Source organism: Mugil cephalus, chromosome 13, assembly GCF_022458985.1.
Source record: "Mugil cephalus isolate CIBA_MC_2020 chromosome 13, CIBA_Mcephalus_1.1, whole genome shotgun sequence".
In the NCBI taxonomy this organism is placed as follows: domain Eukaryota; kingdom Metazoa; phylum Chordata; class Actinopteri; order Mugiliformes; family Mugilidae; genus Mugil; species Mugil cephalus.
The window spans coordinates 12,953,587-12,977,378 of record NC_061782.1 but is presented as its reverse complement, the minus strand read 5'-3'; the positions used below and the strand labels follow the sequence as shown (position 1 = coordinate 12,977,378).

At 44.8% G+C, this 23,792-nt stretch overlaps 2 protein-coding genes across 3 annotated transcripts; one reads left to right on the top strand and one right to left on the bottom strand.

Annotated features, from left to right (window-relative positions):
• The first annotated feature begins 2,741 nt into the window (after nt 1-2,741).
• Nucleotides 2,742-7,575, top strand: LOC125019296 (Hermansky-Pudlak syndrome 6 protein). Its single transcript, XM_047603986.1, has one exon. The coding sequence runs from the start codon at nt 3,112-3,114 to the stop codon at nt 5,905-5,907; it is 2,796 nt and encodes a 931-aa protein (XP_047459942.1). The 5' UTR covers nt 2,742-3,111; the 3' UTR covers nt 5,908-7,575.
• A 3,827-nt stretch (nt 7,576-11,402) lies between these two features.
• On the bottom strand, nt 11,403-23,041 carry prom2 (prominin 2). 2 transcript variants are annotated; one of them, XM_047604044.1, is made up of 24 exons: nt 22,866-23,041; nt 21,888-22,136; nt 20,764-20,837; nt 20,303-20,508; nt 19,658-19,778; nt 19,142-19,205; nt 18,960-19,049; nt 17,891-18,087; nt 17,215-17,289; nt 16,919-16,982; nt 16,653-16,809; nt 16,420-16,572; nt 16,223-16,346; nt 16,045-16,136; nt 15,387-15,471; nt 14,707-14,850; nt 14,146-14,214; nt 13,948-14,037; nt 13,783-13,836; nt 13,607-13,687; nt 12,789-12,857; nt 12,607-12,696; nt 12,406-12,518; nt 11,403-12,278 (listed from the first exon to the last, which is right to left on the bottom strand). In XM_047604044.1, the coding sequence occupies exons 2-24, from the start codon at nt 22,129-22,131 to the stop codon at nt 12,188-12,190; spliced, it is 2,547 nt and encodes an 848-aa protein (XP_047460000.1). In that variant the 5' UTR covers nt 22,132-22,136; nt 22,866-23,041; the 3' UTR covers nt 11,403-12,187. The 2 variants fall into 2 exon arrangements, with proteins under 2 accessions (XP_047460000.1, XP_047460001.1); XM_047604045.1 differs by lacking the exons at nt 20,764-20,837; nt 22,866-23,041 and having other exon boundaries at nt 21,888-22,017.
• Between the last annotated feature and the right edge of the window lie 751 nt (nt 23,042-23,792).

The window sequence follows — 23,792 nt, the reverse complement described above, 5'->3', positions numbered from 1 at the left end:
CTGGAAGGATGCAAGGCTGACAGCCGACCCGTCTTCTCTGCCCCGTGCAGCAGTTTTTTTTTTGCAGTCACTGGTTTTCTTTACGGCGCCTTATAACTCAAAAAGGAAATCTCCCCCCTGCATCCAGCCCTCTACTCTCCAGTCAAGCACTTCATCTTCCTGTCCAAAGGCACAGCAGACTAAACACACTCTCTAATGGGTGTTTTCTATCCGAGGCGGGCCCGACTGTAGGCGATGGGGCTCGGATCTGCTGTTTGAGTATCATGCTGCATCCATATGTTTTATCAGCAATGACACTGAGACATAACAGGACATAAATACATGGGCGCGCACACACAACGCTATGAATAGGTAACCTGCCACTGCCGCTCTGGAAGAATAATAGAGAGAGCCCAGATTTGTGTGAGGGCTGAAAACAAGAAATCATCAGCAAGGAAAGGATAAATATTCATGTTAGTGTTCAGCTAGTCAGCCAGGGAATATTTCCAAGCCTCCTGCTTTCATCCAGGAAAGATCTGACCCAAACATCCTCACTCCGGACCCCGCCCCATCCACCCCCAACTGCCCGGATGCAGTGAAGTAAGACAGAAACAATAAAAGTCATGAGATTTAACAGGCATGTTTGGTTAACTGTGGGTTAGAGTAGATATCAGCCTTGTGACGCTGGGTCTGAATAGCCATGTGACGTTAATTGAAAAACACAGCGAGTGTTGTCCGCGGTGCTTTAGAGTTTCATTTAATGCACTTGTGCATCCAAGGTAACAGGGACAGTAGGAGGAAAAAAAATCATCCATGTTTAACTCCACAACAGTGAGCACTATTCAGATATATTTTCATTTATCACGTTGCCTTTGGAGCTTTCAGATCACAGGCCACGAGCAGTCGGTGTAGATCAATACTGCCTCCCCCTGGATATTAACAGAACTTAAGGGCAAAAGGAATAAATCAAAGGGTGATCAACGTAAAAAAAAATGAGCAAATAAAGATTCAAAAACATTTTCTTCCTTTATCTTCCTAAAAGTGTGAAATATCTTTAGAGAGACAGAGGCCGGGGGACTTTCACCATGATTGGATTATGTCATTGGTATCATGAGGGTTCATTGCTAATTTGTTTTATATTATCAAACACGATCCTCAACTTTATCGGTCGCCCTCACTCAATAGTGGGATTAGAACCATTCACTCATAAGTGTGTATTTAATAAAGAAGAAAAAAACTCCTCTCTCATACACACATTTCATAAAATTTAGGCTTAATAAAGAAAAGGACATTAAACAGGCTCCCTCTGAGATTTGTTTGACTCGGTCCTTAAATGCTTCCAGGAGCAAATATGCCTAATAAAATAAAATATGCCTACATGGGTGTGTGTGCCGCTGTCAAATGACTGATCTGATTACTGTGTCCAGCATAGCTTCAAAGCCTGAGCTGGCTGGAAAGTTCCCAACAAGGTTCATCAAAGTAATAAAGAGGGCCTACACTGTGAGTCAACACTGAGCCTTTCCCTCCCATTGTAATAATAATAATAAAAAAATCTAAACTAAATACTCTATACGAGTTGTGTTTTTCAGCTCTTGAGATTCAAGCCAGGCTGTATGTCTACAGCTACCATCCCTTCTCAAATCCTCTTTCAATCACATCTGTGCTGTGCTCTCTTCAGAAGCTGCTTTGAGTGAGTCAGTTTCTCATCTTGGTATTAACCCTGCAGAGGTTGTTATTGACCAGCTGCTTTTCACAACCTCTTGCCAACATGAGCAAGGATGCACGAGAACGGTGCCTCAGTTTTATTTCTTAGCCAGTTAGGGCTGAGTCACGCCTCCAGATCTGCAGAGGTAATGCTGGTTTCTATAGTTACACAATATGAGATATCTTTAAAACTTGACAAGCATGCCGTCAAAGCAGAAAAAAAGGAAATGACACAGTTCCTCATTTGTGCTAATGTGGACATTGTTTCCAACTCACCTTTTTAGACTTTCAGTATGTTTCCAGCACTAGTGTTACTGCACATATTGTTTACTCTCCTCCGCCAACAACAACATGAGTTACTGCCGATTGCCAAAGTGGCACACCCTTTCTGTTTGCTCAACATTTGAAAGGTCAAAGGTGGGGGTCAGGCACTGAGCTGAGGGCATTTCAGTGTCTCACACAAGATTAAAAACTCATTTGCAACCCAACACTGAATTGTTCTCTTGGGTAGGAATCTCGTGCAAACGTTCTGTGCAATTTTGGATGAAAGAAAAGTTAAAAAGTTTGGAACGAAGAAGCTCACAACGCTGCAAAGTCACAACTGGACAGGCAGTCACATATATTTGAGCGGGGAAAGAAATGCAAATGCATAAAACTATTAATATATGTATATATGGATACCACTGTACCTTTAATCATGTTCACAAATCAAATCTAATGCAAGTTTAACAGTTTAACAGAACCACAAGGGAACTTCACAACCACCATAGAGACAAAAATAATAAAATGACACAGAAAGGGAAAAAAAATACTAGAGTATGAAACTCATAAAAACGGTAGAAAGACTGATACGTTTCCAGTTATTGAACTATTTATACGATAGTATTTGTTTTCATAACAGACCGATAGATTTTCAACATAAAGATATTGTGATAGTCAACTACCACTCACCTGCTTTTCTCAACCCGTGGCTGAGGACCTCTGTGTGTCTACAGTTGTCTCTCTCTATGCCTGCGCAAAATCTTTGCACGGCTCCGTGACGCCGCTCTCGGCTCCTCCCCCTACGCAAAACATCGTCGGTATCCGGAAATTAACAATCCCGTGATGTTGAGGGGAGTGCTAGCACATAGCATGGGCATGACTACTGTGTCTGTCTCGACTTGGACTTAAGACGCACTGAAAGGTCTCTGTTAGCTAACAGCTTAGCCGTCTACCGACATGGGGTTACGGTGGATGTATCCTTCCGCGGGCGTGTTATCGGGATGAAGCCTGTCACCTCAGGACCTAACGGGATGATGCTGCTGCTGCTGCCGCTGCCGCTCGCTTCTTAGCCGCTCCGGAGCCCGAGGTCAGATTCATGTGCCACACCAGCTAGCTGCCTAGTTAATACGTTTTCATACGAGCTACAGCTTCGTTTAGACACAGTGAATGATGGCGCGGTTCGTGTTGAAGCAGCTGTCAGATTTCAGGGACTATATCGGCAGCAAAGAGCTGAGTGACATGGAGCTCTCTGACAGCCTGTCAAATGTTCGTCTGAGCCCTGATGGACGTCACATTCATGTCATCCTCAGCAAGCCTAAGGTCGGTCTTGTGACTTTTGACAAGTATGAAAGACCTCCGCTGGCTCAGAACCAGAAGAAGCTGGATTTGTGGCTCACGAGAACTGTTCCCATTGTGGATATTTTATATCTGGACGCTCATAACAACAACAATAAGAGCAGTAGCAGCAGAGGCACGGCGGTTGTGGCGGTGGTTTATGAGAATGGAAAAGCTGAGTTTTGGAAATTCCAGGAGTGCAAAGCTGGCTGGCATCTCCTGCAAACATCAGACTTGTGTAACAGCCCCCGGGCCAGAGTTGTATCTGTGTGCGTCTGCTCCAATCTTATCATCTGGTGTGAGGAGCGTCCCCCCTCCGAAAGCTCCCAGGCCCTCAGCTCCACAAGGAATAAGCTCAGATACTGTGTTTGCAGGCGTGACTTTGAGGTGGAGGAGGGGGCCGTCAGCTTGGGAGGGGTGAAGATCGCCCTACACAACAATCCTAAGTTCACAGCCATCAGCTCAGGTGATCACGTGCACCTCCTCCCCGATGTGAAAGAGGAGCCGCTGTTGAGCATCTCCAAATTTTTCCTCTCCTGGTCCCCTCGCCACGACTCCATCACAGTCTGCACCACGTGCAGAAGCACGCCCCTGAAAAAGCTTTCTGCCAAAGAGTCCGACTTCAAGAAGCTGGTAACAGATTGTTTAGGATACATATCAGCTCTGGAGCCGCCTGAGATCTACGACTTCTGTCCAGCCGCCTGCGGAGGGCTGCTGCTGCTGCTCAGCACGGGATGGCTGTGTCTCCTGCAGAAAGACGGGACTCTGCGGCACGTGTACAAGCCGGCGGACAACTGTCTGGCAAAATACGGCACTCACACCAGCCTGTGTATGTACCAGGACACTCTGGCGCTGCTGATCGGCCAAAACCTGCATCTGATAGACTTGAACTGCGGCGTAGAGCTGGAAAAGATCGTGTTGAAGAGAGAGGGGTTGTTGTACGTGAACCGGGCTGAAAGCCGGACGCCTCACTTGATCTCAGAAACTGGACTTTTTATGGTGGTGAGTACAGAGACAGACTCCAGAGAATCTAAGGCTAAAGTCTCTGGCTTCGGCACAGTGGAGATCATTCACCCTGGGGCCCTCCTGGTCGAGGCTGTGTTTGAAGAGGCCTGTAAATACTACCAGCAGAGGAGCCTGAGCAGCACCCAGCTCACCGTGGACACACTGAAGGAAGGAGGCAGATTCCAGGCTCCCATCTCTTTAGCCACCATCCTCAGGAACTACCTCAGCGCGGGGTTGAGGCAGAAGGGAGCGGAGCCGTCTCAGAATGGAGGCGGTGGATATCCGGGAGGGCAGGACAAGCTGACGGGCTCTCTGGAGGCCGAGCTCAAGGCTCTGGTCTCCCTAGAAGAGCTGAAGGGGAGTCTGGTGAGGGCGAGTGTTAAAGAGGTGGAGGCATTGTGCGAGAGTCTGGTTGAGAAGGAAGTAGTGAGGCTGCTGTCATCTGCCGAGCTGGATAAAGAGGGTCTGCTCTACCTCAACTCCATCTTCAGCACGTTCCCCTGCCAGGCGTGGAGGGCAGCTCAGGTTGCTCTGCAGCTACACTACAACGGGGAGGCCTCTCTGTCCAGCAAGGCTCCTCCAGATGTGTGGAAAACTGTCCTGAGCCCTGCCCCGGCTACCATCCCCACCGCCTCTGTTCCATTCACAAACGGCGGGACGAAATACAACCACAGCCTTAAAGGTGACCACATCGCCAACTGTAAAGCCAAACCTACAAACTCCCCCGGCCTGCCCGTGTTTGAGCTCCTCTGCCAGTCGGTTTTTCACTTCCAGCCCAGCTGGCTCCCCAGGTTCCTCGAGCTCGCCCAGCAGCAGCAGGGCTCGGCAGGCTTGGGCCTGAGCCTGGCGTCCTCCTCCTGGAGCTTTTCCAGCGGGCGAGGAGGGGAGGGCGGGGAGAACAACGTGCCTCTCTATAAACGAGCGCTTGCCGTCCTGTCCGGCTCGAAGACGGACAGGGAGCTGCACCAGAACCTGGAGGTGGAGCTGCTGCTGGTCAGCGGGCGGCCCAACGCCATCCTGCAGGCGCTGAGGATCCTGATTGGGAAGCAGCAGTGGGAGCAGGTCACCAAGCAGGCCTGCAAGTTCTGTAAGCTAAGCCCGCTGCTCAACAAGGAGATTTTCACTACTCTGCTGTGCGAGGTCGCTCAGCACAGAGACCTGGACCCCTACCTGGACCTGTTGTGGACGCTGTGCCCCGAGGACTTCACCGTCACCACCATCCTCAACTTGGTTCTAAAAAACCTCCCGTCTCCCAACACCCCCTGTCACTCTTCTTCTTTCTCTATGTCCGGCGCGACGTCCTCGTCTCCTGCCCCTTTCCCCGACTCTCACAGCGCCCAGCTGACCATCGGGCTGCTAAAGCCCCTGCTGAGGAAAGTGCTCCAAAGGGAGACCAAGCCCAGCCAGCACTACGTTGACATCCTCCAGTCGCCGTCCTTCCCCCCTCCGACACTTCCTCGCCAGCCCGCAGAGCAGCCCGCCGCCGTCTCAGGTCCCGGCACGGACTCGGCTCCGTGCAACCGCGACGCCCCAGCTCTCTTTCCGGAGACACCTGGACAGCAGTCGCGCACGCACACGGCCATTCAACAAGCCCGTGTTTCACTACCTGCCAACCCAGTCTGAGCGAACGCACCCAAAATGGAGAACAGAAACCGTCTCCTAAAAACATTCTCCACGTTTTCTGACCAGAGTCTGAAAACGACCAGACCAGAGAAACAGTGCGCGTGTCGACAATCGTGCTAAAGCAGAATAATATCAGAATGTCAGTGTCCATCGGTGTAGTGCAGTTATTTGTTTGTTTTTAAACATATCGGTAATGTCAGTTTAAGACAACAAGAAACTATAAAATGACTACTGAATATCCTACAAGTGTAAATACTTTTAAATCCTAATGTGTATATACTTCACCTGCAATGTTATTTATGTCTTAAGCCTTAAATGTAGATGAGAATGTCCCTGCATTGAATAACCTGTGTTAAAAGACCATCAAATATTAATAATAATATATTGTATTAACTCAGCTGATCAGGCCTGAACTGCTATTTCTAGGGGTTTGCCGTATTGATTTGCTGACATGCTACTTTAAGCCAGAAATAGCTTAGTTTCACTTGCAGGCGTGCTTGTAGTCTACTGATTGTGTTTAGAAAAGCTGCCCTTTGTGTTTGCTTTAAGCGGGTTACGGTTTGGAAGAGGAAGGAGGAAAAAGGGGAGTTCCAGATCCTTTCACTGACTTTTAGGGTTGCGTTTAACAGGTTCTGTTTTCTCATTAACATTAATCCGTTTTCTCCTGGCTCCACCTTACCAGTCGGGCTTCAGAGTAAACCGAACCTGTAACGGCCGCCCCCGTCGCCCATTTTTCTCCCTGGACTCCATCTTGTCCGTCTCACAGGACATTCCAGACAGAACACAGGGTAAAACTGACTCACAGTTCGACTTCAAATTCAATTTCAGAGCTAATTCCTTGCATAAGGCCACATACGCCTTCTTCATGCACCCAGTGAGGGTAATGTCATTAGAGACGATCGGGCCTCTGTCTACTTGCCCCTACGTCACACCAGTCAGTATTGTTTGAGCTGCACTTTTGATGCGTCTGATGAATGTTTTCTGATGAAACGCTGGAACATATATATATATATATATATATATATATATATATATATAATTGACGTGCCTATTTAGCTTTGATGCATTTGTTAATTCCTCTTTTTTGTAAATAAACCCTACATGGAGCCCAACGTGACAAACTATTTATTTTACTGCTGATAATCATAGCGACAGGCCTTGCAAGGTCCTGAGGAATTCAGTGACAATCAGACTCCCAAATGCTGCATGGCAAGTCCGAGTGCCTTCCACTGTGCTGCTCCTCATTTACAGGGTAGTGTCACATTTCAGCCGCAGCTTCAGTCATATTCTGAAGAAAGACATTGTCTATTCTATCTCAGAATGACCTCTTCAATCAGAAGTCGTTGTTGTTTTTTTCATTTCAATACGAAAGTGTTATCTGTGTTTTAATGTGGGATGCGAAATCTCTGTGCAGTCAATAACACGAGATAAAAAATATGCACAGCTGACTTCAGGTCAAGGTTTCACTGTTTACCAGACGTAAACGAAAATTAATCATTAATTTGCCTCCAGCTTCTTCCTGCTGCCAACATATAGGACCTCCTCCTGTGTTTGCCTGACAAAGTTTGCACACTTTGTTTTCTTCTGGTCACTTTTAAGCAGTGTTAAATACATAAAAATGTATTTATGAACAGATGCTGTACGCTATTAAACTAAAGATAAAACCTCTGTTGGCTGCCACGAGCTTTATTAAATTGTGTTGACACTGCTTTCATTGCGCTTTTAACTTTATTGACTTTACTATATAGTTACACGTCTCCCTGACGCACTGGAGACTGAAAAGATAGAGATTTTAAAGGTGCTTTCAGAGCGTAACGTCTACCTGCTGAGATCCTCGTTCCCACGAGATGAAAGCGTTTAAGGGTGGTTCGGCTCTGTCAGCATATTTCTTTCACGCTGCTGCACAACAAATAACTGACAGATCACACTACCGTATTCAGTCTCCGCTAAAATGTCGGGGCCCGTGTGCTCTCGCAGGTTTATTCACTCTGCTGTTTGCGGTTAAGTCTAACCTGAAAAACTGTCTTGTATAATTTTAAAGCTCTTGTGAACACAGCTATCCATTCATGTGATCCACTGCCCCCATTTCTTGGTTCCACCATATCCCTTTCCATGGGTAAATCCACTTACAGCTGCAGTCGTCTGTGTGTGTGTGTGTGTGCGGGTGGAGGGATTTGAGTGTGTGAATGCCTCCGTGGCCCGAGGACTGTAACAGGAATGTAAGAAGTCTTAGCAGGGGTGGGACGCTGACTTCATGTCTGTGTGTGTGTGTGTGATTCTCCTGGCAAATAGGAAGGTTCCACACGCGGATGTGAAGGTATAATCGGTGGAGTGGTGGGTGGAAAGTGGACTGTGGTGTCTTCTGTCTGTTGGAGGTAGAGGGCAATAAGAGTCCTTCGAAAGTGGGACAACACACAAGAGAGGTGCAGAAACTCGCATAACCTGATACCTAACATTTTTTATTCCTGTCTTTCTTCCTCTTTCGGTTCTGATTGATTTTCCCTGCGTGCGGCGTGTCTAATTACAAGGTTTTTGAGTCGCGCTGGTGCCGTAACGCCATCGATACACTTGTTCTAATTATAGACGGCATCCTATGCAAACAACAGTACGTCTGAACAGATGCCCGGGCCCTCCCGCCCCGGCCGCTCTGACCCCTGCTTGAGTGTGTCCTACAGATCGGCACAGATTAATGCGCCCGGAGGAGAACGATTACATTAAACTGCATTTCTTAATCTAGTTTTGATGATGGCTTTTAAATCTTTAGTTTAATTACCATAATGTTGCGTCCAATTTGTGTCCTCTTTGTGTAACGTTATCTTCATATTGAGTTTGGAGTTTCCCCTAAAAGAGTATCATTACGTTCATACTCTGACTGATTTTCCAGAATGGCATGCTTGCAGGTTTTAAGTCAATAATTAAATTTAAGTGTATCTGCTCTGTTTAATGGTAAAAAGAATTACTTTCTATTACTCACACAGTTTTTTTTTCTTAACCCTCGACCCATGTGCTATAATAACTTCCTGTGCTTAAGAAAAAACTATCTGAGAAGTTTCTGATCTGCGATGTTAACCAATAGCCTTGCAGTAAGTGAACACATCTGTAGACTGTTAACATATCTGATGATGTTTTAGATAGAATGGGCTGATGTATTGTTGGTCTGTTTGCATGGATGTGTGGTTCAAATTTATAAATCACACAAGAGTAAGAAAGCTGAGTTAAGTCTGAATGCTGACATTACAGCTAAATGACATAGTATTAAATCAATCTTTATGTTTTGGGCGCACATATTAACAGGAAGGGTATATTTTCAAAAAAATAAAATAAAAAAAAATCTGCCCTTATCAGCTTCCTGGTTCAGGATGCAGACTTGGCAAGAGATGTTGGATTCAGCATTGTGGAAAATCTACTATCATCAGATGTGGTTTATGTCCGTGGCCAACGCCCATCTCCAATCTATCAATGAAGCAACACTTTTCCATCTGATACAAGAACACTTGTTTGGGTCTCAAAATGTCATGTTTTCCTGGAGTGATCAGCTACATGTAGGAGTAAACATACACTACATGCACTACACGGTGAAGTGCGTGTGACACATTGTCCATGATGTCGAACAGTGGTTCGCAACGTGGAGTCCGCATCCCCCCTGAGGGGGGTCACAGGAGGTGCGCCAAAACTTGTCTGATCTGGGCCCAGCGTCAGTTTTCACCTGCTTCACCAGTCACCACATTTAAACCAGTAGTGCGTGTGTCTTCCTATATGTACAATATCCAGGGATTAAAGTATTCCAACACCTTGCTGGATCTCCGATCAACATTTAGAAAAAAAACAACTTGTTGATAAAGAGTTATTTTCAGGTTCGAGCAGTCAATTGAGTTCGACCAATGGAACGAGAGTAACGCAGCTTTCCACTGGCCAATCAGAAGTAGGGTGAGGGCAGAGTTTGGAGAGTTTGGTTGAGATCCAGCTGCAGCTGATGCTGCATTCATGACAATTTGGGATAAAAATTAGCTCAGAGTTGTCAAACTCAGAAATTACTGTTTCCAAAATTTAAAAAAAAAAATAATAAAAACTGCTGCGAATATTTTAATGTCCAGCAAAGGTGTCAGTGTACCAAACTTATTTTTTCTCCTCATTTGATTTCGTAAGTCTTAAAATTTAGAGTTAGAATATAGAAGTTTTTAGGTTATTAAGCTGGTGTCACTGTTGTCAGAAGGATGGAGAGTAAATGTATGAAGCTGGGTGATGCTGTTCTTAGATACAAGTAGTCGGGGGATCTGACCAAAAAAGGTTGGGAACCACTGATGATTTTGTCCAGTGTCCTCCTGTCCCCCACCGAGACAAACATCTCCAGCTCACACAGCCAATAACATGACCAGCCTTTCTGATCACTTTGTCAGTCCTGCTCATGTCCTTTTTGCTGATACTGCCCCTTGTGTAAAAATATATGTAAAATTAGCTGACCTGGTGCTTAAACATTTTCCATGTGTCCGTTATACCTGTATACACTCATTAAGCTCCCTATTAGATACATCTTGTTGATAACATGTCATTTACAGGAGAGTTTGGTCCATATTAACAGGACATTATCACGCAGTTTGTCGGCTGAACATCCAGGATGAGAATCTCCTGTTCCACCTATTAGATTGAGATCTGATGACTGCGGGGGCCATGTGAGTACAGTGAACTATTCATCATCGTGTCCTGGAGAACAGTCTGAGATGAATTAGGCTTCGTGACATGGTTCGCTCTGCTGGAGATATCCATCGAAAGATTGGCACATGGCCGTAAGACATGGATGGATGGGGTCAGTTACAATACTCTGGGAAGATTCATTGCGACATTTAAACAGCACTCACTTGGTCTTTAGTGTTCGATGAGTGTCCGGAGATGCTCTTTTGCCTACCTGCTTATTTGAGTTACTGTCTCCCCAGACACCTGACATCAACGAGGAATTTTGAACTCCGACCAGATCAGCAGGTTCTGAAATACTTATAATCAAAATCACTTAAATCACCTTTCTTCTTGTTTCTGATGCGGATATTTGAACTGTGGCAGAATCGTTTTTTACCACATCTCGATGCCTAAGCGGACTGAGCTGCTGTGATGTGATTAGACATTTGCATCAGATTTCATTAGCAGCTTATTATCACTTATGTTTTAATGTAAAAGTAGGATTTATCACAATAGATCAAAACATTTTCATTCATGAAAAACAGCACAAGGTATCTGTGGGATGATCCACAGAAGTCCCTCCCCTCAACCCATGGGAACCTAAGCCCCCCCCCCCCCCCCCCCCCCCCCCCACTAACAACATTCTGTTGGCAGACAATACAGGACACCCTCAGAAGACTATTGTCTGATTAGTCCCAGCTGTCTCGGAGGCACAAGGAAGATGGTCATAATGTTATGCCTGATTAGTGTATAGTGCTACAAATGTCCAATACGAAAACAACTGTCACGGTTCGCAACCATTCTCAGAGATAAGGAACAGCAGACTCAGTCATTCGCTTTTACTCAGTAATTTGCAGCTGGAGAAATGTTCACAATCTTTTAGTCACACTGAGCAAACAGACCATTCAAAGTGCTGTGTAATGGGAGATAAAACACAAAATCTACTAGTACAAAGTACAAAGTCATACAAAAACAATCATCGTCATCATCAAATCGAAGAATTATTCAGTCAAAAACAGTATTCATGGCAATGTCGTGGCAAACAACACGTTAGCAAAGTACAGTAGTGATACGGTGGCAAAACCTCCCGTTAGATAAGTGTTTTCATTCAGTGATTCACACACATAGAATTTCAATATTAGTGCAAATAAGACTAAGAATTCAGTTAGAAAATGTTGCCCATCAGAATAAAGTTGCCAAAAATACAGTGACGGGCAGACAGAGACTCAATCCACACATCGACATTCACATGAATGAGCTTAAACTCTCAACTAAAATCAGCCTCAGTTTGAAATATAAAGCGTAGTGTTCTCTCGCAATTCAGCAATGGTTCAGTTCATACATGAAATGTACATTTAAGTAATACAAAACACAAAATAAGGCTCTGATTTAAAACAACAATAAAAAATCCCTGCAGGTTCCCTTATATCCTGTGTCCCCCCCTGAGGTCTATTTAAGTACACTATGTAAAACACATTTTAGGACCACTGTGGTCACTATAGAAATGTCTTTGATTCTCCACACTGTGGTGAAAACTCCAATTTAAAACACAAATGATTCAAGTAACGTGATTTTTCAGTGTGCGCCGTGCAGCGGCCGCACTCTCAGTTCATTTCATCTGTGCCCGTGGGAAGCCATTCATGGGGTAGCCGTTCATGGGGAAGCCGTTCATGGGGATGCTGTTCATGGGTATGTGGTCGCTGGAAACGGAGACATCAACAGAGAGAGGTCAGAGGCAGGCCGTCACAGACGAATCAATCCGTGGAGCCAATTTTGTGAGGACATGTGCGTGAATCGATCTGTCTGACGCGTGTTTGCGCTACTCACTCAAAGCCATCTGATTCATGCATTCTCCTGTAGTACTTGGCCAGTTTCATGGAAAAGATGATGCTGGGGATGAAGAACAGGATGCACCAGCCCAGACTGAACCAGAACGCATTCTGAAATGGGGAAAGACACAAATATGCTCATGACATCCTACTCTCCGGCCAAAAATAAACCAGGTGGAGAACAGCATCCAGTCCTCACCAGAGACTCCACCGTGTATGCACAGACGATGACCTCCACGGAGTCTACAGTTCCCGCAAGAGGGCCGCAGCGGCCGACCTGCGTTGTGATCTGAGGAACACATCAGTGGAAGGAGATGACAACCCGTGGGTTCACAAACATTTATCAGAGACAGAGACGAGAATGTTTTTATTTTTTCTTACCACAAGTTTTGCCCAGGCAGCGAAAGCAAGGAAGTAGTCCAGCAGACAGTTCAAAAACTTTCTGCTCTCCTGTGATTGAGAGGAGGAAAAAAAAAAAAAAGGAGAGTAAATTCCTCACATGTTCTAAATGCTTTACAGTGAGAAGTCATGAGGAATCAGAGGAACGCCTGTCGCTGAATTCAACCCTCTAAAGCAGCAGATTTATGGCTGCACAAGGCAAGAGAAGTGTCGTCGATGCAAAGATTTTTTCATAATACAATAAAAAGCATTAAAGGATACGGCTTTCTTTATCTTACTGCGTGCAACAAGAATTACTAACATAAGCATGACCTGTTAAAAATTTTATTGATGATTTATTGAATGAGCCATCAACCTTGTGACTACCACTTACTGGTATTTGAGCAACAGTTTAGGAAATGATTGAGCCGGTTTGCGACAAAGACGATGATACGATGTGACTGATCTTCAGCAGAAACGAAAGGGGAAATAAATTTCGCATTTTTGCGCATTTGAAGGCATTTCGGTGGCGTAATGTGTTCAGTTCTCTCGAACAAAGGCAACTTTTACTTGACATAAGGGGAGAACACAAGCCAAATCCGCTCGATATACAGCCTACATGCCATTTGCGCTTTGTGCACGTGAAACCGAAGAGCACACTGTCTCCACTACAAGCAGCACATCTCACACTGACTGAGCCGCTGATCCCTCCACCACCACCCCCACCAGCTAAACGACTGACCAACCTGAGGCATTAGCAGGGCACATGGAGCCCTTTTTTTTTTCTTCACCAAACTCATGTGACTCGTGCTTCTACTCACGGTCTTGACGATCTGTGTTGTGTTTGTGTTGAGGGAGTCTTGTGCTGCTCCCACGTTGTTCAGCACCTCCCCCACCGTTCCCTGGAGGAGCCAGAGAGCAAAGAATAAGGGGAAAAGAAATACAGGGAGAGGGGGGTGAGCTCTCGGCTGCTCCGGGTGTTGGTTGTTGTACTCACGTTGACTTTTTTCCAGTTTGATTGAAGGCTCTTGATGCTTGAGTTCAGGGTTTTCTAAAGAAAAGAAGCATTTTTAAAAAAAATAAATAAATAACAATAATAATAATAATAATAATTCCACCAAGGGAATTAGGAGATGACAGGAAATATAGAGTGAGCACTCACCAGTTCTGGGATGATGTTTATTTCTATATCAAACTGGATCCGCCTCAGCTGATTGGCTTCATTTTGTAGCTCACTTTTAATTGCATCTTTCTACAAACATAGAAACTGTAGGTTAGTAGGCTGCTACATAAATTAAAGTAGTGGGTAACAGAGTAAAATAATAATAATAAAAAAATTGTGAATTTCATCGATTCTCACCTGACCAGTAGCCAGCTTATCAATCTCATCCGCTGTTGTGTTCAGATTGATGCTTGAAATGTCGTTTATCTGAAACACAAAAGCAAGGAGGACTTGGTCACATGCATGCGGAAGTGATCGGCCGACAAGTGGCCAGCTCTACGATGTGCCTCCTGCCACCACTTGAGATCTGATCACAGCGCAGTGCGGGACATCGCGCAAACAGCTGACGATGGATCTCTGTCGCTGTTTCAGAATCACAAACAGCTCTGTTGTATGGCGTGTTCCCAATAAATAGCTAAATATGAGACCAGCCGTGGAACATAATCACCTCTGAAGTCTCTCTCGCTCAGTGAAAGCAGACCAATTTAGTCATTAATTATTCATTAATCTCCGTCCAGACATGAGTTATTTTAGATTACAGCATGAGCCCTGGAAGCGTTTAGCAGCAAAGTCCCTGCGGTGCTGTTCGCAGGTGATAAAAGTGAATAAAGACACCAGTCATAACTCCACACAGATACTCTGCAGACGTCTGTCATCATGAAAACATCACTTTCTGACAATGGGGCGATTGAGGCCTACCTGCTGAGTGACGGAGGTAGTGTCGAAATCCTTCATCCCGGTGGAGAAGTCGAGGAGCTGTTGTTTAACTTCCGGGCTCAGAACAGTGATCGAGGACAGACTGATGTTTGTTTTATCAAACTCCTGCTGGATCTGGTCTGTGTACTGTGTGTAGAGAGCAAAACTAAAATTACATGTCGCCGTTTAAGACGCGTCACTTTTATAGTGGAGATGTTACTTTAATTAAACGTGCAAAAGTTCTCGTAAGGTTTACACCAAACAGGCAGAACACTATGACCATCTTCCTGGTATTGTGTAGGTCTCCCTAGAGAATGGACTTCTGAGGGTGTCCTGTGGCGTTAGTGGGGGGCCTTTGGGTCCTATGGGTTGAGGGGAGGGGCCTCTGTGGATCTCACAGATACTTGATCAGTTTGGAATCTAATGAACCATTAAAAAAAAACATAATCCGTTTTGTGTGTTTGTGTGTGTGTCATTGCTATGAGGTGATGTTGTCTGGTCTGGTTTAGGTGAGTGATAGTAACATTCCACATGAATGCCAGGTCCAAAAATGTCCCAGAAGAACGTTGTATTGTCAGAAGATGGTCAAAGTTATTTTCTTCTCCTGTCAGTGGTTATAATGCTGTGGCTGATTGGTGTATCTTTTGTACTGTAATACTTGAAAGGGAGACAAGGACACTCACTTTTGACACATTGAGCAGATCGTCAAGATTTATGAGCTCAGCCAAGCGGAATGCTGTCCACAGAGGGCGGTTTTCCTCACATTCTCTGTAGGAGATTACAGTGAAATATAACCAACGTATTGGTACAGCTTCTCATTACGGTATTTAAAGTGCTTCACAAGTCCTCACGCAGAAGAGCAAAAATGATGTGAATATCAACCAACGTGCTTGATGAGAACTATTTTTCATTGCACATTGAGAAAGCAAACAAAGTAGCGTAAAACTACAAATAGAAAAAATCTGTGAGCATCCCCACCAAACACCAGACGCCATTTCAACGTTGGTTTTTGGGCTAAATCTGGTCGGTCTGCCATAGCCTGGATTTAGTCCAGAAATAGTAGTTGAAAACTGGGTTGTGTCTTTTTGAGGATTGTCTTTTTGACGACATGAAAATGACGGCTTTTCACCTTTCACTTTTCAAGCAAATTTAGACGTTGTTTAGATGTAAATGAGTGACGTCTTTTCAATGTCTTTTCAACTACTTTTTGCTCGGGGTGTCATCTTCTCTACAGATAGGCTGTTGAATATAAGCAGGTACCAACATGTGACCAATGAACTGGTGCAAGCCTGTTTATTGTCATGAACATTGTTTTAGTATGAGAAGATGCAAAAAACTTACCTGTAGACACTGGAGATACTGACGCTGATGTTTTCCTGTCCAAGTTGTGAGCCGATATCAAGCTCTGGAATTAACCCTGGAGTCTCAAGAAACTGTGGATGGAAGAGACACAGCAGTTGTAGCATGTGTCCTATCAATGTATGCGCTGGGATGCTGTTAAGTAACTGTGTGAAGCTACCTGTAGAAGTTGTCCATTCTTCAAGGGCTGACAGAACAAAGTGTAAACATTTCCACCGAGTAAGAACAGCACTAGTACCACTATCATCAACAGCCAGGAGAAGAGGAAGCTGAAACCTGCACCCCTGCAACCAACACCCAGGTCAAATGGGAACTCGAGAGTTGACTTTGAAGAGTTTTAAGCCAAAAGTTACTCACATCATGAGGAAGGTGCCTCCACAGTCCGCCGTGCACGAGCGATTTGTGGGGTCTGCTTTGGGTTTCAGACCCGCGGGGCCGAACATAAGTCCCAGGAGGTTACAAACCACCACCAGGAGGACCACGCAGCACACAGCCAGACACACGCACCATCTGGAGCACAAATAGCGAGCGATTAGTGATGGATTGTACTTGTATCAATCGTATGTCTGCAGAAGTTCCGGTCTTTTAACCTGATGTACTCAGCACCCTGGACATAGGGCATGTAATTGTTGATGTCTGTCTGCACCACGGCCACATCGTTTGACAAGCGGGTCAGAAACTCCAGAGGGAAGTCCTTTGCGATCTGAGACAGCTTTGTATTTATATCTGCCAACGTCTGATTGCTTCCTAAAAGCACACACAAACATCTTTTTAAAAAATAAATAAATAAAAATAAAAGAATATAAGATTCACAAAAGTCAATAGTTTGAGACAAAAAAATGCAGTGTTCACTCACTTTCAATTACATCCTTGGTTTCGTTGGTCACCCTCTGGGGGATGCTATTGAAACTGTCCTCCACCTGAGAGACACCATGCAAATACGTTTTTAAACATAATGTTTAATATATATTTTTCTAGTCAACCTTTTTTTTTAATGAAAAGCATCTCTGTTGTCAGGTTTATCCCTTTTTGCACATTTCACCTCAAGCTGTGAGTGTAAACGACACATCATCGGTGCAGTAAAAGTTCATTTATTATAACATTACTTTCATCACCCCCCACTGTTGCCCCATTTTGGAAGAAGTTACTCACCTCAGTGACTTTGGACTCGAGATTCATTTTAACGACTTCATCCACCGCAGACTGAAGATCCTTCAAGCCGGGGACCTGCGGAGCACAAGCACAACGAGAGCCACCTGAGTGAGCAGCAACCTCATGTCATACCTCCAACTGACAGAAGGTGGCAGCAAAATAGCCATTTTCATTGTGTTTGCAGGTGATGCTGTGGAAGAGCCGCGGTTAAGTGAGAGGAGCTCAAACGAAAATCTACGCTTACGTCAATGTCCTATTCATGTTTCCCTCATGAAGATTATATATTAAAAAGTACTGATGAGGAGAGGAGACTCGGTATGCGTCAGAATTAGAGAAGCGTAGGAGGTGGTGTAGAGAAGAACAGATGGCAGGAGGGCAAATCAGTTGTTGAGACAAAGCCGGAAAAAGAAAAGAGGAGTTGTCATCATCTGTCACACGGTCTCACTCTGCATCAGAAGAAGCCGATTGCATAAAAGACTCTTCCTGTTTCGACAAAGGCAACATCTTGTAAAATCCAGTGAGATGGAACCCTCAAGCCTCTTTTGCATCAGACCTCTTAGCACTGCATTGACCTTCAGCCATTGTGATAGCTCACTCAGCCCTGCTCACCAGTTCAAGAAGCAAAAAACAAGAACAAGGGATCAAGCATATTTGCTTATGCAAAATTAGTACTCACAGTAATGGAGGTATCCAGCTGAAGTTTCTGTAGCGATGGCTTTAGTTTGTCACAGCCTTCGCAGCCAGGTTTGGATAAAGTCTCATTGAGGCGACTTCTAGAAGCAGTCAGATTGGCCTGGACGCGATTCGCGTTGGACTGGAGCTCGGCCAGAGACGAGTTCAGCTGGGCAAGTTGAGTGCTGATGGCCTTTGTCTCTGCTCATTCAAATTGGGGGGAAAAAAAATGTTGCTTGTTAAAAAATGAACTAAAAAGACTGTGAGAGAAAAAGTTAGCAAACCGCTTTCAGTAATCCAGCCTGACTGTGAGTTGTGTATCAGCGCTAAAATCATCATCTTGTAAACAGTGCAAATGCTGCAGCCAAAAACAAACAAAAAATGTGCTGGAAACTTCCAGACTGAAGTACAGAACATTAAACACGTTTGAGCCCGTCCTGGGCAGAGTGGCGTGTTACAAAAGAATAAATGTAGCCTGGAAGTTTATTGTAATTTAATTCCACTTTCGTTGTTTGTTTGTTTGTGGGCAGAATCTTCAGAATAAACTAGAAGTGTTTGTTACTGCAGATGAAAATAGATGGTCTCAACACTCACTCCCAGACACACAGGAAGTTTATTACAAGTATTAATCCTTTGCCTATTTTGAAGCTTTCTGTTTGCAAAATAGTTGCAGACACTCCACATTTTACTCAGAACATGATTACTCTGTGGGAGTGTGTTCAGTAAAACCCCTTTTCCACTAAGCTCTTTGCTTTGTTAATAGACACTTCAAACACAGGAGCTGAACCCTCTTTAGAAATCCCCTGACTACTTGCTTTCCTTCCTCATAATCCCTTGTACGTTTTTGATCTTTTCTCCTATTTTTTTTTGTTGTGTTAAAAAAAAAAAAAAAATAGTATATTTTGAAAAACGATTATCTAAATGTTTTTGCCAAAAACTGCAATGCAGCGTAACTGTGCAGAGGCTTTGTGAGCAGGATCTGCCCGTGAGATCACTAAGCTTCTATCAGCTATGCACACAGGCATTTACACGCGCACATGCAAAGCAGGACACAGCATGCAGGAACCCCGTACCTTCGTCCAGAGTTGTTACTGAGCGCAGCGCCGGCCTCAGGAATCCATTGAATTGGTTTTGTATCTGTTTTCCCAGCTCAGGTCCAATGTCTAACACAAGCAGACAAATTACCGTGACAATAGAGCGGCCACAAGCAGCTGGAGTAAACCTCCGATTCTGACATATTAAATGCTCTTCCTACTGTTCAGTTTTCGGCCAGCCTCCTCCACAGTTTTGTAGCTCTCATTCAGCACGCCGTCCACTTGCTAGAGGGATGGAGAGAAAAAACAAACAGTTTCAAAGTGTGTACATAAGATAGGGCTGAGGGGTGCATGAGCTAATCGGACAAAGTGGCTTTTGCAAATGAGGAATAACAAAGACAGTCTTCTCTTTTCATCTACCCATGTTCCACTCGCTAACACTTTGACTAAAGTCTATTGACACGGCAGAACACAGAGCTGGTCTTTAATCATAGGACTGACTGGAGAACTCAGGGTCTGTTTGCATCTCACACAAATGCTGTTGACTCACAGCAGACTGCTGGCAGGGCTTCAGGACTTAAGGTGACTAATCTTACACAGACATGGTTATTTAGGGTTTTAACATCTAAAACGGTTTGAGAATAATAAGCGTTCACCGCCTGTGTACTGATAAACACTGCCGCGTCATTGATTTTTGTCCGTTTCCGTGCTTTAACCAACAAGAAGTTCACTCTTGCCTGAGGCACAGCGGTGAGGAAGGTGTTCAGGTTGCCTATGCTTTGGCTGAGCTCCTTGTGACTCTGGTCCACGCTCATTTTGAGGGCTTCGTTACTTAGGAACATGCAGATGTTCCCAGCACTGCAAAAGAAAAACAAACAAAAAACAAAAAACAGAGAGCCGTTGTTAAAATTGTGCCGCGGACATGACGTTGATACGAGGGAGAAGCACAGAGACAGTGAGCCGTGCCCACTTAAGCTGTCTTTTTTTTTTTTTTTTTTTTTTACTGCTAATTTTAGATGAGACTTCGTCATTCAGCTAGAATTACAGCCTCGCACTTGTATTGTATTGTATGCCTCTGTCAGCCAATTGAGCGGCGTTTTAGTATTCATGTGAAGACTTCAATCTGAATCAATAATGATCTACAGATTAATTAGGAGTTCAAAGGGTTGACTTTTGATCTTTTGGTTATATAATGTCATCAGTTTCTAGTGGTGTACTGGTGTGAAAATTGATCATAATGTGGACATTGTGTTTCATGACGTCACAGTGACCTTTGACTAGTTACATCTAGTCTTTGCTTTGTGCCAAATATGGAGGAAATTGCCTCCATTCAGAGACGTCGCTGGCATGGAGGCCTCCAAACCAAACGAGAGCACACTCACAGTATAATGAGGGTGGTGGCTAACGTGAACCCGTAGAGCGTCCTCCTGCGACAGTTAATCGACGACGTCTGCTTCTGGTACATCTTCCCGCCGCAGTTCCCACAGCAGCGGCAGCACGCCAGGAAGAAACCAACCAGCGGCATCAGAACGATGTACAGGACGGCGACGGCCACGCACACCAGGAAACCCACTTCATACCAAAGGGCCTGGACGGAAAATAACAACAACACGCGTGCGTTGCAATTAAAGTGGCACAAACATCAATCTCAGGGCGGAGATTCATACAAGAACTATAGCCGGAACTTTGAAGCCTCCCGTGACATCAAACGCCAGCGGGGCATCGCTTCACAGTAGTTTTACTTTACTGTGGTGACAGTCCACAGTCACAGTGGATGAAAGAGGGCTAGGGACTTCAGTGGGATTCACCGTAAATGTAAATGCCTGTGTGCACATCAACTTACCTCTTTGATAGTTTCTTGGAGAGTTTCTTGATTTGTCGGCACTTTTGATTCATTTATTATTTTCTCAATCAAATCTACACAGAAAGGGGAGAGGGGGAAAAAATGTGTTTTTTAATAACTCGAGAGGACACAGAAAAAAGGTACAGGAGTAGCCGTTGTTTCTAGTCTTTGTCACTGGCCTCTGCTCTCGTCCTCCTTTTGGAAAAAAAAAAAAAAAATCTGTCCCCAGGGACAATGTGTCCCATGGTCTGTACAAACATTTTAGTCCTCCGCATTGTAAAAGTGGCAATCTGAAACCTATATCTTTACGGTTACCAGGGAACGAGGACGGCTTTCAGGTGAGACTAGATTTTAACACAAAAACAATACAATACAGTAGAAAGCCTGTTGTTTGCGGTCCCGCTGAAGCCTGTTATTGTGGATATTATTCACACACACACAAAAAAACAAAAAAAAACAGGTGCAGGTAACTGAGAAGACGTGTCTATTGTTGCTCTCACCTCAGCCTGCAGCCTGTCGTAAATCTTGTATTTAATTTCACCTTGGCCAGTTGTAAAGCAGAAGGTCATATTTTGCAGGTAGCCAGTTATTTATCTTATCATACTCTGACATAGTGATACTAATAATAATAAAAACGCGCTAAACAACTGTAGCCACCTGTACCAGTAAGGTTATTGTCCTACCAGGTACTCCTGATAGCGTCAAATCAACACAACCATATCTAACAAGTCACCTGCCTGTGTTAACAATGACAAAGAAGGAAACAGAGTTAGTTTATGGAGCATTTACAATGTACTACAGGAATACAGAATAGCCTATACGTGTGTCACAATAGTTGCCAGGAAACACCGACCTGAACAATAAAAAACACAAAGCGTATAAAGGTTAAAGAGTGACTGGGTGAAACACAGGAATGGCCATTAACATACTGTTTAACCAGGCCTGCTCTTTCTGTATACGGACCTTATTTGAATAGAGTAGGGTTGAAACGGTGGTAAAAATGCGGCGTCTCACCTTTCATCCCACCTTTCATCCCACCTTTGAACTCCGGGGAATCGTAACTCGAATTGTAACTCAAATTGGTATAGCTAGGAATATGTAAGAGTGATAGTGATGACACTGACCTCCGGGAAAGGGTTTAGGCTGGACCGAGTAGAGGAAGGAGTGGACCAGAGATGCCATGAAGGACACACCGGTGGCCACCAGGTTCGTGTTCTGGTACTGCGGCGCGCTGATATTCTTCAAGGCGGGTATTGCTGGGCACACGTCCTCTGCGGGGGCGGACTGGGCCAGGCTGAGCCCGAGCAGCGTCGCCACGAGTCCGGCGGCGAGGGCCGCGTCGCTGACCTTCCACCTTCGAGCTGCCATTTTATCTGCGTTTAAGGGACGAAAGGAATTAATTGCTGGCGGAAAAACGGGTTTTCTAGAGTGATCAGTCCCTGACACAGTTTTGATGCATCTGGAAACACGACAAAGAGACCGAATACAATGGTACATTCATACAAGGAAGCGACATTTGAGGGTGAACGAGAACTCGCAGAAGCCCACAGGCTGAGTCACACAGAGAGATGTCACGGCTTGGCAGTGGTTGACAATGAAAAGTAAAAAAAAATAAAAAATAAAAATAGAAAATAACTGCTGCAATCCCACAGAATGTAAATGGGGAATCTAACTATCAAGCCCTTGAGCTTCTGTTTCATACTGCCCTATTGTGTTCATCGATCCAGATTAATTGGATGACACATGAAGGATTCACAGAAATTCCCAGGGCTGTGTTCACACTGTAAACACCCAGACTAGCTGCGTCTGAGTCAACCACCTGCATCTTCCACTGTTTATCCTAAATCATGCTCGTCTCTCAGAACAACCGACGGAAAAATAAGAGAAGAAGGGAAGTGTCAACTTCCCACACAAAGCTCACGAAAAATACCTGAATGTCAGTTTTTAGTTTTTTTAACATGTGTACAGCCCTTTTTGGGAACGGCACATCTACATATTTTCCCAGGCTGCTGACGCTCTAAAGGCAACAAATGTAAGTCAGAGAAGTAGAAGGAGAAGAACCAAGTTCGAGTTGGGCGGTTTTTCTCTTTCACTCAACTCACCTTTCTTCTCTGGAGCTTGAAGAACAGTTTCTCTCGTCGCTCCGATCTCCGGTAGTTCGCTGGTAGTGGGAGTAGAGTCCAGTCAGTGGTGTGTGGCTCTCACAAAAGAAACCTGATATGCTCCTGCTCCTGATCCTGCTCTCAAGCTGAGCTGACTGTGCGCTGGCCTGCAGAACACTGCCACTAAGAAGCGAGGGAGGGAGAAAAGGGAGGGTCTTAAAGAGAGACACTATTAAAAGAGGGACGGACACAGAAAGACAGAGGGGTTGCTCTCAAACAAATGTGGTCTGTCCTACTTTATTTCCTGGAAGTGTCTGGGGGAGCATGAAGGGAAGTTCCCCCGGGAGGGGGCCTGAAGTTACAGTTGAAGACAGTGATTTTATATCAGGAAGTAAATAGCAATGTGCGTGTTTACTGCTGGAAAAGGGGGTCAATGAGTCAGTCCACATCTCGGTTGGTGCCGTGCACAAACATGCACAACAAGATAGCTGAGGGAGGAGACACGTGAGGATTTGAGTAAGCAAACCCACAAAAGTCTGAGGGCAAATTCTCGAATATATCTCTGCAGAGAAAATGACATTCGCCCATGTTTGCCAAAGACAAAGATACATAGTATAACTCTGCAGCTGAAAAAGACAAAGAAGAGGTCATATCTCACCTAAAAGATGCCCCAGCAGGGACCCTACACTTTGACAAGGAACCGGGGAATGAGTGACGAGCGCTCTAATCACAGTTTAGTTTATAAACTTAGTTTTGAGCTCTGTTAGTGCTCTGCTACATGGAACAACGAAAACAAAAATTTGCATGAAGAGGAACAAGACCTGGTATCGCGCACCTAATTTCCCTATTACAAGCTGATGCTTCAATCTACCAAAACAACTCCAACTGGCTTTGGCATGTGAAGGCTCCCACGGCTCGTGAAATGAC

Excerpts from the sequence above, each read along its gene's own strand:
- LOC125019296 (XM_047603986.1), top strand. The coding sequence starts at position 3,112 with ATGATGGCGCGGTTCGTGTTGAAGCAGCTGTCAGATTTCAGGGACTAT.
- prom2 (XM_047604044.1), bottom strand. The coding sequence starts at position 22,131 with ATGGCAGCTCGAAGGTGGAAGGTCAGCGACGCGGCCCTCGCCGCCGGA. Across the intron at positions 16,983-17,214 it reads TCGAGTCCAAAGTCACTGAG|GTGGAGGACAGTTTCAATAG; the intron begins GTGAGTAACTTC and ends GGTGTCTCTCAG. Across the intron at positions 16,573-16,652 it reads CAGGGTGCTGAGTACATCAG|ATGGTGCGTGTGTCTGGCTG; the intron begins GTTAAAAGACCG and ends TTTGTGCTCCAG.